At 57.0% G+C, this 13,466-nt stretch overlaps 2 protein-coding genes across 3 annotated transcripts; one reads left to right on the top strand and one right to left on the bottom strand.

Annotated features, from left to right (window-relative positions):
• Positions 1 to 2,405: 2,405 nt before the first annotated feature.
• On the bottom strand, positions 2,406 to 9,425 carry TRADD (TNFRSF1A associated via death domain). Of its 2 annotated transcripts, XM_008066816.2 has the most exons (5): positions 9,184 to 9,425; positions 4,773 to 4,931; positions 3,602 to 3,879; positions 3,328 to 3,520; positions 2,406 to 3,190 (listed from the first exon to the last, which is right to left on the bottom strand). In XM_008066816.2, exons 2-5 carry the CDS (start codon positions 4,921 to 4,923, stop codon positions 2,880 to 2,882), a joined length of 933 nt encoding a protein of 310 aa, XP_008065007.1. In that variant the 5' UTR covers positions 4,924 to 4,931; positions 9,184 to 9,425; the 3' UTR covers positions 2,406 to 2,879. The 2 variants fall into 2 exon arrangements, with proteins under 2 accessions (XP_008065007.1, XP_021572269.1); XM_021716594.1 differs by having other exon boundaries at positions 3,328 to 3,879.
• A 1,501-nt stretch (positions 9,426 to 10,926) lies between these two features.
• Positions 10,927 to 13,426, top strand: FBXL8 (F-box and leucine rich repeat protein 8). Its single transcript, XM_008066795.1, has 2 exons — positions 10,927 to 11,115; positions 12,371 to 13,426. Exons 1-2 carry the CDS (start codon positions 10,964 to 10,966, stop codon positions 13,341 to 13,343), a joined length of 1,125 nt encoding a protein of 374 aa, XP_008064986.1. The 5' UTR covers positions 10,927 to 10,963; the 3' UTR covers positions 13,344 to 13,426.
• The last annotated feature ends 40 nt before the right edge of the window (positions 13,427 to 13,466 follow it).

The raw sequence follows: 13,466 nt of genomic DNA, 5'->3' as shown, positions 1-13,466 counted from the left end.
TTTCTCACTGATATTCTTATTTATTTATTTATTCATTCATTCATTCATTCATTTTAGAGACGAGGTCTCGCCAAGTTGCCCAGGCTGGTCTTGAACCCGCGGGCTCGGGCAAACCCCTCACCTTGGCCTCCCAAAGTGCTGAGATTATAGGTGTGAGCCACTGCACCCGGCCGACATTCTCCCTTTAAAAGCCAGCCCTAGCGGGGCTCGGTGGCTCAAGCCTGTAATCCCATGCCTTGGGAGGCTGAGGTGAGTGGATTGCCTGAGCCCATGGGTTCAAGACCCGCCTGGGCAACTTGGTGAGACCTCATCTCTACAATAAATCAAAAAATCAGCCGAGTGTGGTAGCGCGCACCTGTAGTTCCAGCTACTCGGAAGGCTGAGGCGGAAGGATCGCCGGAGCCCAGCAGGTCGAGGCTGCGGTGGCCGGGAGCGGCCACTGCACTCCGGTCTGGGTAACAGAGTGAGACTCCAACTCAAAATAAAATAAAATAAAATAAAATAAAATAAAATAAAATAAAATAAAATAAAAACAAATAAAAGCCAGCCCTGCACCCTGAGCTTCACTCATTCCTAGCCAGGTTCTTCAGGAGTCCTCTACCCTGGCTTTCCTCCACGGCCTCGCCTCCAACTCTCTTCTACCTACAGCTTGGGGCTGCCCACACCATGTCTCAGAAAGAGCCCCACCTAGTAGCCACCTTTGAACTGAACCCAGCACACGCGTTCTTGACAGATCTTCAGCCTCCATTGCAGCATATGGGTATTCCCCTGGCTTCCAGATCTCCTGGTTTTCCTCCTTCCTTTGGGCTGTTCCTTTTCTGCCACCCCGCCCACTCCCGTCTGTCTATTCATCAGTCTTTCACCTGGACCCTTCTGAACGCAGAACTATAGGCCCAGCTGCCCTCTCACTCTTCTCTGTATGTCCTGTAAGAACATCACACCCAACTTGTCCGTAGCAGAGTGGTGTTTAACTTCCCTCAGGGCCGCCAGCCCAGCAGGCAGGTCCAACTGCCATCCAACTGGCAAAGGCAGAAACTCAGGGTCCCTTTTCGCCCCATTCCTCATCCAGTGTCTCCAGGTTTGTTATTCTCTCTCTCCCTTTCCTTTCTTTTCTCCCTCCCTCCCCTACTCTCTCTCTCCAGTCTCACCAGCTTCTCAGTCTTAACTCTGGAAACCCCTCAAAGGCTTCTCACTGGCCTTGTTTAGAAAATTCACACTCTAGGCCAGGCACGGTGGCTCACACCTATAATCCCAGCACTTTGGGAGGCCGAGGTGAGAGAATTGGCTGAGTCCACGGCTCGAGACCAGCCTGGGCAATTTGGTAAGACCTCATCTCTACAATAAATAAATTTTAAAAATTAGCCGGGCATGGTAGCTACTTGGAAGGCTGAGGTGGAAGGAGCACCTGAGCCCAGCAGGTCGAGGCTGCAGTGGCCATGAGCGTGCCACTGCACTCCAGCCTGGGCAACAGAGTGAAACTCCAACTCACAAAAAAGGGAAAATCCACACTCTGCAAAATGACTTACCAGACCTCAACACTATCCACCTCAGCAACTGGCTCCCAGCAAATCCACCCATCCTCAGGTTAAGCTACTTTCAACTTTGTTTTCTGATATATCTCTCTCTCTCCTTCCTCAAGACCCCACCCAAGGCTGGCAGTGCCCAGAATGCTGTACTTCTCTTACCTGCCCCCCACCCACACACAGTCATCTCCAGGGAGACTAAAATCACCACCACCACCCATTCTCACCCTACCTTGCCCTGGTTAGGCCCCTCCTCCTTGCTCCCACATCTTGTATTTCTCACATCAAAAAAATTATTTTAGACCAGGCTCAGTGGTTCAGCCTGAAATCCCAGCACATTGGGAGGCCAAGGCGAGTGGATTGCCTGAGCCCGCGGGGTTCAAGACCAGCCCGGGCAACTTGTTGAGACCCCATCTCTATAATAAATAAATAAGGCCGGGCTCGGTGGCTCAGCCTGTAATCCCGTGCTTTGGGAGGCTGAGGTGAGTGAATTGCCTGAGCCTGTGGGTTCGAGACCCGCCCGGGCAACTTGGCAAGACCTCCTCTCTACAATAAATCAAAAAATTAGCCGGGCGTGGTAGCATGCACCTGTAGTTCCGGCTGCTTGGAAGGCTGAGGCGGAAGAATTGCCAGAACCCAGCAGGTCGAGGCTGCGGTGGCTGGGAGCGGCCGCTGCACTCCAGTCTGGGCGCCGCAGTGAGACTCCAACTCAAAAAATAAATAAATAAATAAAACTAGCCAGGTGAGGTAGCATGTGCCTGTAGTTCTGGCTACTTAGAAGGCTGAGGTGGAAGGACTGCCAGAGCCCAGTGGGTCCACGGGGGGTGGCCATGAGTGTGCCACTGCCCCACTCCAGCCTGGGTGGCGGAGTGAGATTCCAACTTAAAAAGTTAACACTTTATTACCGTTGCCTAATATTTGGGGTCCCACACTCAGTGTGGGCTGAGGGCAGGCAGGATGGGTTCGTGTACTTCGATCACCACAGTATTTGCAGCACCCAGGATGATGCCCGGGACACGGAAGGTATAGGCGCTTCATGATCGTGAAGAGGTAAGGGCTGGCGGGATGTCCCTCTGCTGGGGTAGGAGAGGGTGAGGCTGATCTCCACCAGGTCACCCACACACTGTGTCTCTATCAAGGTATCTCTGGCAGAATCCCCAACGGTGCTTGGCTGCACCCCCACTGGGTGGGTGCCTGGCTGGCTCCTGGGGAAGGCAGTCAACTCTGCTTCAGCAGCTCCAGCAAATAGGCCAAGTGGGGTCTCAGAGTCCCGTGGATAGACAGGGGGGTCAGCAATAGCAGCAGAAGGGACCCTAGGGTCATCCAGGTGCTCCGAACCCTGCCTGGGCACGTGGCCTAGGCCAGGCTGCCATTGGGATCCGCCAGGCCCAGCAGGTCCTCCGCCAGGCTGGTGAGCTCGTTCTCCTCGAGCGCCTCCACCAGGCGCTGCAGTGTGGCGCGCCGGCCCTCGGCCTGCACGAAGCGCCGCAGCAGCTGGAAGGCCTGCTCGTACAGCCCCTCGCGCTCATACTCGTAGGCCAGCGAGTCGAGTGCGGGATCCCGCAGCGCCCGACAGCTCCGCTGCAGGGAGCGCCCCACCTTGCGCCATTTGAGGCCCACCGACCGCGCGAACGTCTGTTGGTCCTGCAGGCTCAGAGGCCGGTTCACTGTGGGAAAGCGAGGTGAGTGCGGGGAACCCCACAGCCAGCACCCTCCCACTCCCGCCCGGGGACGACCCGTCCAGCCCTCGCTCCTCCCCAGACTCCAACCCGACGGTGACCCTGCCTCTCTGCCTGCGCCTCACCTATGGGCTGACCCTGGAACAGAAAAGTCTGGCCAGACTGCGGCGGCGGCTTCTCCTCCGGCAGAGAGGGGACCAGGGACTGCGAAGGGACTGGTGCGACCTCCACGTCGCCGCCCTGGCCCCCCGAGCCGCACGTCAGATTCCGCAGCGCATTCTCCAGCTCAGCGAGCTCCTCGTCCCGCAGCCGGTCGGGCTGGGAGAAGGGACGAGCCGTCAGTGGGGGCCCTGGCCGCGGATCCCCGCCCCACCCGTCCTCACCCCAGCCCGGCCGCACCTTCTGGGCTAAGATGCAGCTCAAACAGCGTTCTTCGTCGGTCAGCAAAGCGTCCAGCCGCTCGCCGCCGGCGCGCAGCTCCAGTTGCAGCGGCACGGCGTCCCGGGCCAGCGCGGCCGCCAAGCTCCTCTGCAGCGCGGCGCGCAGCGCCCCCTCGCGGTAGGCGCGGAGGAAGCGCCCGCAGGGCTGGCGCCCGCAGAATCGCACCTGCACAATCAGCTGCGGGTCGCTGCGGTGGATCTTGAGCATCTGCAGCACGTCCCGGCTCCCGCCGCTCTCTGCGGAGGCGGGCAGTCAGGCGTCGGGCAGTCTCCAAGCCCAGCCATTCTCTAAGTGGCCGAAGGAGGGGCGATGCCCATGGTCAGCCCCCTGTCCCCACCCCCTGAGCTGGGGTGCAGGTTACCCCAGAGAACCCAGTCGGGAAACAAAACTGGACGCAAACAGCAGCAACTCAGAAAGAAGGCCGGAACCTATCACAGGAAGCACCCCAAGACAGAGTGGGTGCCATCTGGTCCCACCTGTGACTCCCCAAATGAGGGCTGGCAAAAGGGATGGACTTAGCACAGAAAAAGAGTGTGTGACCAGGGCAGCCGCGCCTTCTGGGTGGGCGGCCGGCAGGGCAGAGAAGGGGTGGAAGGGAGGGAGTCTCAGGTCTTCGGCCTCCACCAAGTGCGGCTCCCACGGCCTGGGAAGGAGAGGCTGTGGCCACTCTGGGGTCAGAAATAGATCCCCCAGCCTGCTTCAGCCTCCTGTGGCCTCTGTCCTGAGATGGGAAAGGGGGATCCAGAAGGGTAGGTACTCGGGAAGGGGTCGTGGGCAAGAAACGCTGCAGGGAAAGAGGGAAAGAGGAGAGAGGTGCGCAATTAGTAGAAAGGAGCAAGTCAGCTGGGTGGGGGTGACGACCGGGGGGCCGTTAGTTCACGAATACGTAGGTAAGACACAGACACACGGGGACACATGTCTACACTCAAGGTAACACATACTGTAAGCACAGAAGACAGTGCCTACACAGCCAGGGTGTCTTCCATCTTCCTCCCCCTCCCCAAATCTTTTCCCTAATGGTAGCTAAGCCCAGTCCTCTGAGTGGAGGACCTGGAGCCTCCACTCTGACCCACCCCCAGAAGGCCCCAAGCCACCTTCTTCCTCTCCATGTGTCCACTTATCCACGCACCTGCCAATGCAGTCTGCAGTGCCCTGTACACCGCCACCTTCTGCTGGGGGTGCGCGTAGGCATCCGACAGGACCACCTTGTCCAGCGAGGACTCCACAAACAGGTATGCGCTGCCCACCCACTCTTCACGCCCATTTTGCCCAGCAGCCATCTCACCTCCTGGAGATGCAGACAGTCAGGCATTCAGGCCATCCCCCAGCCCTGGAGACAGCTATCCCAGTCCCACGTGGCTCAGCTGTCCCCTCCACCAGAGCTCAACTAGCTGGCACACGTGGGATGGGAGTTCTGCACAGAGCCCTGCCCGTCCCAGACTTGACAGTGAGAATTGTCCCTCCACTGCTTTCTTAGAGAAAGAGTCCAGGGTCACAGTCGAGGGAGAGCAGAGGTAGATCTTGTAGTGGGGCTTCTCTGCCTTCACCGCAGGCCAGTGTGTCTCTTTTACCAAAGCTGATAGGGGACATCTTTTTTCTTCTCCTTTTTTTTTTTTTTTTTTTTTTTTTTTTTGGTTGGAGTCTCACTCTGTTGCCCAGGTTGGAGTGCAGTGGCACACTGACAGTCACATTAGCCTCGACCTGCTGGGCTCAGGGGATCCTTCCACCTCAGCCTTCCAAGTAGCTGGAACCACAGGCATGTGCCACCACACAAAGCTAATTTTTGAAATTTATTGTGGAGATGAAGTCTCATCAGGTTGCCCAGGCTGATCAGGCAATCCTTGCCTCCGCCTCCCAAAGTGCTGGGATTATGGACAAGACCCAACACGTCCAGCCTACAGGGGACATCTTCATTCTGAAAGGTGCCCATGCCCCGAAACCAATCAGACCCACGTCCTGGCCTTGCATTTGAAGTAACTTGAGCCCCCAGGATCCCCGTGGGACCTCAGACCCACCCTTAACTTCTCTCACCTGCATTCCCACTAAAACGCCTGGCTTCATTTCAAAGGACACTTGTAGTTTGCCCTACCCAGATTCCCTCCCCTAATCCTGATTTACCTTTGGGGAATTCCTTCCTCCCTCTTCTCAATCTGTGTTCCAGTGTCTCACTCTCTAACTCCAAGTCTGGGCATGTAATGCAGGCCTGGCCAATCAGCATATTCCATTCACCTTTCTGCAAGGTTAGGTATAGGACCCAAGTTGTACCAGTAAGAATCAACCATGAAACTCTGACTGGACCAATAGAAAAGAGGGACCAATTTCCCTTCCCTTGCTGAACTGGAGGGAAGAGGTCCATTGTCACTGCTTGGGAAGGGCCTGGATGAAGGTGAAGCTGACACAGAAAGAAACAGCCAAGAAGGTGGGGTATGGTGGCTCATGTCTATAATCCCAGCACTTTGGGAGGCAGAGGTGAGAGGATTGCCTGAGGCCATGGATTGGAGACCAGCGTGGGCAACTTGGCAAGACCTCATCTCTATCGGTGGCTCAGCCTGTAATCCCGCACCTTTGGGAGGCTGAGGTGAGTGGATTGCCTGAGCCCACGGGTTCGAGACCCGCCTGGGCAGGCGAGACCTCATCTCTACAATAAATCAAAAAATTAGCCGGGTGTGGTAGCGCGTGCCTGTAATTCTGGCTACTCGGAAGGCTGAGGTGAAAGCATTGCCGGAGCCCAGCAGGCGAGGCTGCGGTGGCCGGGAGCGGCCACTGCACTCCAGTCTGGGCAACAGAGTGAGACTCCAACTAAAAAAAAAAAAAAAAGAAACAGAGCCAAGAGATGGAGAGCTGCATTCCTAATCAAACTATGCCCCTAGATCCAGCTGTCCCTGAAGCCACTGCAACCTGGACTTTTCAGTTAAGTGAGCTAAGTCATTCCCTTTTGTTATAAAGCCCTCGGGTTGGGCTCCCATCTTACCCAATAGCTGTTCTATTACAGATTCCTTCTCTGTCTAGTTAGAGTCAGAGCCCTTTGGTACTAGTATGTCCTCTGTCAATCTTCTGAGAAAGACTAGCCCTAGACCAGGGGGACAAAATTCCCAGCCAGGGAATCACTGCACTGACCTACAGCTCAATGGCCTCCCACTTACTGCCCCAAGAGGTGGCAAATGGAGAAATGCCCGTCTCTTCCTCCCCATCTCACCTGAAGCAACACACCCACCTGTTCCTAGAACCACAGGTTTAAGACCCCAACCTCCTGCCCCATCAATCACACTTCTGTACTCTTTGGACTTCAGCATTTACTATAGCGGGCTAAGAGGGGTGTTGAGTGCTAGATATGGGCAGGATAGATGGTGTGGCCCCAGGTTGGATTTATTTACAAGAAGGACAGGGAGGGAGGGCGGTGCAGGAGCCAGGACCACAGCCTGTACAACACTGGGGAGGGAGTAGGAATCCTGAGCTCAGACCAGGGCTGCACTTCAAATCTGCTCCTAGTACTTGACCCGAGTGTCAAAGTTGGGACAGTATCTAACTGGGCAAGGGCTCTCCAGTATCACCCAGACCCTGGCAAAAGAAATGATAACGTGATGGTCCTACCCTGGGTCTCTACATAGGAGACACATTTTTTGAAGCCCCCCTATCTTTTCATAGAAAACATTAATAATTGTGTACTTATCCAAACCAACAGTTTGGAAATTGACAGGAAGCTAACATTGTGTTTACCTCCAGGCAGGAGGGGGGAAGATGTGGGTGATTTTTATTTTCTTTGTATTTAACAATATTTTGTATTTTATATAAATAGACCACATTTCCTTTGCATTAAAAAAAGCAAAATAGCCGGGTGTGGTTGCTCATATCTGTAATCCCAGCACTTTGGGAGGTGGAGGCAAGAGGATTGCCTGAGCCCAGGGGTTTGAGACCAGCCTGAGCAACATAGCGAGACCTCGTCCCTACAGTAAATCAAAAAACTAGCCAGGCGTGGTGGCATGTGTCTGTAGTCCCAGCTACTTGGAAGGCTGAGGTGGAAGGATCACCTGAGCCCAGCAGGTCGAGGCTGGGGTGGTTGTGAGCATGCCACTCCAGCCTAGGTGACAGAGACTCCACCTCAAAATAATAATAATAATAATAATAATAGGCTGGGGTCAGTGGCTAATGCCTATAGTCCCAGCACTTTGGGAAGCGGAGGTGAGAGGATTGCCTGAGTCCAGGGGTTTGAGACCAGCCTGGGCAACTTGGTGAGACCTTATCTCTACAATAAATAAATAAAAAACTAGCCGGACATGGGAGTGCACACCTGTGGTTCCAGCAACTTGGAAGGCTGAGGTGGAAGGAACACCTGAGCCCAGCAGGTCGAGGCTGCGGTGGCTGTGAGTGTACCACTGCACTCCAGCCTGGGCAACAGAGTGAGACTCCTACTCAAAAACAAAACAACAACATCAACCAAAAAAAAAAAAAGCAAAACAACAAAATAGGGTGAAACTCTGCAGGTGACAAGTGGATCTGAAAGCAGTTAGGAGCCTGCCAAAGAGGTGAGACAGCAGAGGGCCCTGGGAAAGTAAGTGGTCTGGGAAAGGAGAGAGTGGGAACCTACCCTGGCACCCGTCCTCTTTCACCTCTTCCTAGCCTCCTGACTTAGCAGTGTTGACCCGATGGATGTGGAAGTGGGGGTGGCAGAGGGCCACAGCCTGCCCATTGGGCCTGTCAGGCGGGTGCTGGAAACCTGAAGATGGGGCAGTGGTCCCTCACATTCGCTGGTACTAGACAAATGGGGGAAATCCACTGGGGTGGAGGTCGAGAGGTCAGTTAACAGGGTAGCGGAGAGGCAGGGGCCCTCGTCTTCCGCTGTCCCCTTGGCACTTCTTTCCTACTTGCTCTACCACAGAAGCCCCTCCTAGGAAAGTCCCGCGCCCCACCAACCCAGAGTCTGTCCCTCTTTGGGCGGGGCTGAGGCTTCCATGGTGTGTCCAGTGAACGCTCAGTGGGCGGAGACTATGTGGGGCACGTGGGTACCGGTCTAAGAAGCTCTGGCCCTGCCACCCGGGGCGAGCCAAGCTGCATGGCGCTCCACTAACACCTACGGTGCCGGGGCAGTCCCACCTCTGGCTAGGTGGGCGGGGACAGGCGAGCCTGCCACGCCCTGCGACCAGTCGGGCGCGCCCCCTATTCAGCGGCGCAGCTCCCGAGCTCTGGAGAGGAGAGACCCAGGCTCCCACCGGCCCACCCTCAGGGCGAGGTTTCGCACGGGCTGGGGCGCCCCTGGAGGGGGTGGTCTCCGCTCACCAAACTGTTAAGAACCAGCCTCACCTCCCGTCCCCTTGTCACCGGCAGGGCCCTACCGCCCCTCGAAAGCCCTTAGCCGGGACGAGGAGCTGCGGGGGTCGAGTTCTGCACCGCTCCCCGTCTCCCACGGAAACAGTCCAACAGGCCGCCGCCGCCAGCTGGCTGGACCAGCCGCGGGTGACAACCACGCCGTACGCACGCTCCGGAGCCAGGATCCGCCCCCGCTCCCGGCCGCTCCAGGGAGCCCACCCACCCTCTGCACTAACCTCGCCGCCTCGGCTGGGCCTGGGTTCCCACGCCCGCCAGGCTCCGTGCCACTCGCGCCGCTTCCGGGTGTGCGCCGAGACACCGGGGCGGCGCCCCACCCCGGGCCGCCCCGTCCGCCCGCGCGTCCCGCCCCCCGGACTCCAGGCGGCTCCTTCCCGCCCCGCGGTCCTGCGTGGCCAGTCCCTTGCTCCGGGCAAAGCCCCTCTGGTCCGCTGAGCAGGTAAGACACTGGCTTAGACGGCAGGAACGTTAGACGGTAGACCTAACTGCTCGCGGGACAGGACTCTGGGGTTTGCGGTTCTTAGGAGTCCAGAGGGCCTCAGAGTCAGAGCTGCCAGACTTCCTCCAGCGGGGGGGGATGGATCGACACGAGTGCGCCTCCTGGAGACCAGAGTTTTCTGGTGCCCTTGGAAATCCGCCTTGATGATCTCTGCTACTCCCGGGCACTCACAACGGGGTGCCATGGGTCCCAGGTACGCGCCTGGGTGTCTGAAGCCCCAGCATCCACGTGGGACAAATTGCAGGAGAGACCGTTAGCCTGGAAAATTAACTGGCAAGTGGTGTGAAACGCGGTGTACGCAAACCCTTTAGGTACCTTAAAACAAAATTGGCAATTTCAGAGAAGACGCGTTCCAACAACTCCACCCCCTTCCAAAAGCTGAGCTCCGGAGTGGGTCTTCGGAGGTCCAGCCGAACCTAAATTGCCCAGCTGGAGCCAGGACTGCTCGAGGGTCAGGGTCCAAAGTTGAATCTTGAGCCCCTCAGATGCCCGAGCCGGCAGGCCCCAGAACCGCAAGCTTTTCTCCCCCCTACGCCCGGGACATCTACCCAACGAGGCAGAGGTTGGAAGGAGCCTCCCCTCTCTGGGCGGAGCCAGCTGTGCCCCGCTTCCTGATTGGCTCGTGGTCCCTGACGAGCCTCGCTAATGTTCCCGCCTTATTAACCCTGTAGTCACTCTCTAGTGACTGGCGGGGTTAGGATTGGGTTTCTCAACTTGGAACCTATGGAGTCACGCAGAGCATTGTTGAAATGCAGATTCCGACCGGGGTCGGTGGCTCAGCCTGTAACCCCAGCACTTTGCGAGGCCGAGACGAGTGGATTGCCTGAGCCGGCGAGTTCGAGAGCAGCCCCGGCAACTTGGCGAGACCTCGTCTCCACAATAAATCAAAAAAAAAAAAAAAAAAAATTAGGCCGGGCACGGTGGTTCAGGCCTGTAAATCCCCGCACTTTGGGAGGCCGAGGCGAGAGGACTGCCTGAGCCCAGGAAGTCGAGCCTGCGGTGGCCGTGGGTGCCACTGCATTCCAACCTGGGCGACAGAGTGAGACTCCAACAAAAAAAAAAGCCTGGTGTGGTAGCACGCGCCTGTAGTTCCAGCTACTTGGAAGGCTGAGGCGGAAAAATCGTCAGAGCCCAGCATGTTGATGCTGGGGTGGCTGTGACTGTGCCACTGCACTCCAGCATGGACAACAGAGTGAGACTCCAATTTCCAAAAAAAAAAGAAGGAAAAAAATAAAGAAAAGAAATACAGATTCCTGGGTCTTTCCCTTTCCAGAGAACATGATTCAGTGGGTAGGGTGTGAAACTGCATTGTGAACAGATGTCAGGGTTATTCTGATGCCCCACACCATCTGAGAGGCCCTCATGTCCCCAGGCCACAAGCTTTTGTACACCTAGGCTCCGGCATTCTGTCACTTTGGACTTTCCTGAGCCCAGGACCTCCCTCTCCCTCTAGGGTGGAGCTTTTGGGAGTGGCAGAGACCCCCACCCCGAGGCAGACCATGGTGGAACCCGCAGAGCAAATGCCAGAGGAGGTGCTGGCGCTCATCTTTCGCCACCTGTCCCTGAGGGACCGTGCTGCTGCCGCCAGAGTCTGCAGGGCCTGGGCTGCCGCTGTCACATGCAGCACCGTGTGGCATGACACAAACATCAGGTGAGACTGCTCCTCCCCCTCCTGCTGCTCATTCTTCCTTTCTCTCCCTGTGTGGAGTCTTGGGGGTTGGAAAGAGTCAGTGACTCACCCATGTTCAAAAACATAATTACTAACATTTCTTGACCACCATTGTTTTATGTGTAGCAACCATTGTTTCAGGTGCCTTACATATACTAACTCATTTAATCCTCATGAAAATTTTGTGTAGGCCGGGCTCAGTGGCTCAGCCTGTAATCCCAGCACTTTGGGAGGCTGAGGCGAGTGGATTGCTTGAACCCGCGGGTTCGAGACCAGCCTGGGCAACTTGCCAAGACCTCTTCTCTACGAAAACAACAAAAATTAGCCAGGCATGGTAGCATGCACCTGCAGTTCCGGCTACTTGGAAGCCTGAAACAGAAGGATCACCAGAGCCCAGCAGGTCGATGCTGGAGTGGTTGTGAGTGTGTCAGGGCACTCCAGCACTAAAAACAAACAAACAAACAAACAACCTTTGTGTAATGGAGTAGTAGTAGATAGGTGTTAATATCTCCATTGCACAGATAGGAAATTGAGGCAGAAAAACTTAATCACTTCCTATAGGTCACTCAGACTCAACTAGGGGTGATGGAAGTAGAATTTGAATCTAGCAGTTCAGAGGCCATGCCACGACTCCTTAGAGACAGCTGAGAAAGCCCAGTTCCTAAAATATCATTTGACTCTCCATGACATGGTTTCAACCTGTGACAGATACCATTGTCCTACAGGACATGGACCAGCAGGAACCGGGCCACACAGCAGGAAAGCAAATAAAGTTTCATCTGTATTCATAGCTGCTTCCCATCACTCGCATTACCTCCTGAGCTCTGTCTTCTGTCAGATCAACAGAGGCATTAGATTCTCATAGGCGCTAGAACACTATTGTGAACAGCGCATTCGAGGGTTCTAGGTTGCGGGCTTTTAACGAGAATCTAATGCCTGATGATCTGAGGTGGAGCTGCGGCTGCAAATACGGATTAACATTAGCCATGAGGTTTGACTGTACGTTCCACCCCCCAACGGGGGTGTCCTAAAAGAGGGCTGTTCTAAAGGGATAGGACGGGAGTTCCCTTCTACCATCAGCAGCTGCCTCGGGGCAACAGGAATGACGGACAGAGGTTAGGGGGAGGCAGGATGTGGGATGGCAGCTGGAACCCCAGCTGAGAGGTGTGCAAAGGGTTCTCTCCCCCTGGGTGGCCGGGGCGCAGCTGATACCTTTTTTGCACCACTCTAACCCAAGTTGTGACTGTGAGCGGGAAGACATGCTGCCACCAAATCTGTCCGCCTGTCTTGACTACATTCATAATCTACGGCTGGAATTTGAGCCGTCGAGGAAGCCGAGTCGCCGGTCAGCCACCCAGCTGCTGATGGCGCTGGCGGGTCGTGCCCCAGGGCTGAGAGGCCTGCGCCTGGTGTGCCAAGGGGAGAAGCCGCTCTTCGATGCGGGCCGCGACGTCCTGGATGCTGTGCACACCGTCTGCGGGGCCGCCCGCGAGCTGCGCCACCTCGACCTGCGACGCTTGCCCTTCACATTGGACGATGCGCTAGTGCTGCAGACGGCACGCTGCTGCCCCGAGCTTCACAGCCTTTTTCTGGACAACAGTACGTTGGTTGGCAGCGTGGGGCCCGGCTCTGTGCTGGAGCTACTGGAGGCCTGCCCGCGCCTGAGCGTCCTCGGCCTGCACCTGTCCAGTCTGTCGCCCGCCGCGCTGGAAGCACTGGCCGCTCCAGACCGCGCGCCTTTCGCGCTCCTGTCCCTGCGGTGCGCGTGCCCTGAAGATGCACGCGCGTCCCCTCTGCCCGACGAAGCCTGGGCCGCGTTGCACCGCCGCCACCCTGGGCTGGCGGTGGAGCTGGAGCTGGAGCCCGCACTGCCAGCCGAGAGCGTGACGCGCATCCTGCAGCCAGCCGTGCCCGTGGCCACGCTGCGCCTCAACCTCTCGGGGGACACCGTAGGCCCAGTGCGCTTCGCGGCGCGCCACTATACCGCCACCCTGTGCGCGCTCGAGGTGCGCGCCGCCGCTTCAGCCGAGCTGGACGCCGCGCTGGAGGAGCTGGCGGCGCGCTGCGCGGGCCTGCGCGAGGTGCACTGCTTCTGCGTGGTGAGACCCTCCGTGCGGGACGCCTTCCGCGCGCGCTGCCCGCGCCTGCGCACCTACACGCTGAAACTCACGCGCGAGCCGCACCCCTGGCGGCCCACGCTCGCAGAGTGATTGGTAGCCTCCCTACCCCGCAGTCGTGACCTCTCAGAAGACCAGGGGTTGCCTAGGCGCATCCGAACTGCCAGCCCGTTCCTCCGGAATCGGCAACTGTGAGATGGCGTCGGGACCAGTCTG

Source organism: Carlito syrichta, unplaced genomic scaffold (assembly GCF_000164805.1).
Source record: "Carlito syrichta isolate Samal-C Ts95f unplaced genomic scaffold, Tarsius_syrichta-2.0.1 Scaffold106255, whole genome shotgun sequence".
Taxonomy (NCBI): domain Eukaryota; kingdom Metazoa; phylum Chordata; class Mammalia; order Primates; family Tarsiidae; genus Carlito; species Carlito syrichta.
Note: the sequence above shows the minus strand (reverse complement) of the source record. Positions and strands in the feature narration are given on the sequence as shown.

Coding starts and splice junctions, on each gene's coding strand:
- TRADD (XM_021716594.1), bottom strand. CDS start 4,923: ATGGCTGCTGGGCAAAATGGGCGTGAAGAGTGGGTGGGCAGCGCATAC. Junction 3,880..4,772: donor ACTGCAGACTGCATTGGCAG/GTGCGTGGATAA, acceptor CCGCCTCCGCAG/AGAGCGGCGGGAGCCGGGAC. Junction 3,191..3,327: donor GTTCCAGGGTCAGCCCATAG/GTGAGGCGCAGG, acceptor GCTTTCCCACAG/TGAACCGGCCTCTGAGCCTG.
- FBXL8 (XM_008066795.1), top strand. CDS start 10,964: ATGGTGGAACCCGCAGAGCAAATGCCAGAGGAGGTGCTGGCGCTCATC. Junction 11,116..12,370: donor TGGCATGACACAAACATCAG/GTGAGACTGCTC, acceptor CTCTAACCCAAG/TTGTGACTGTGAGCGGGAAG.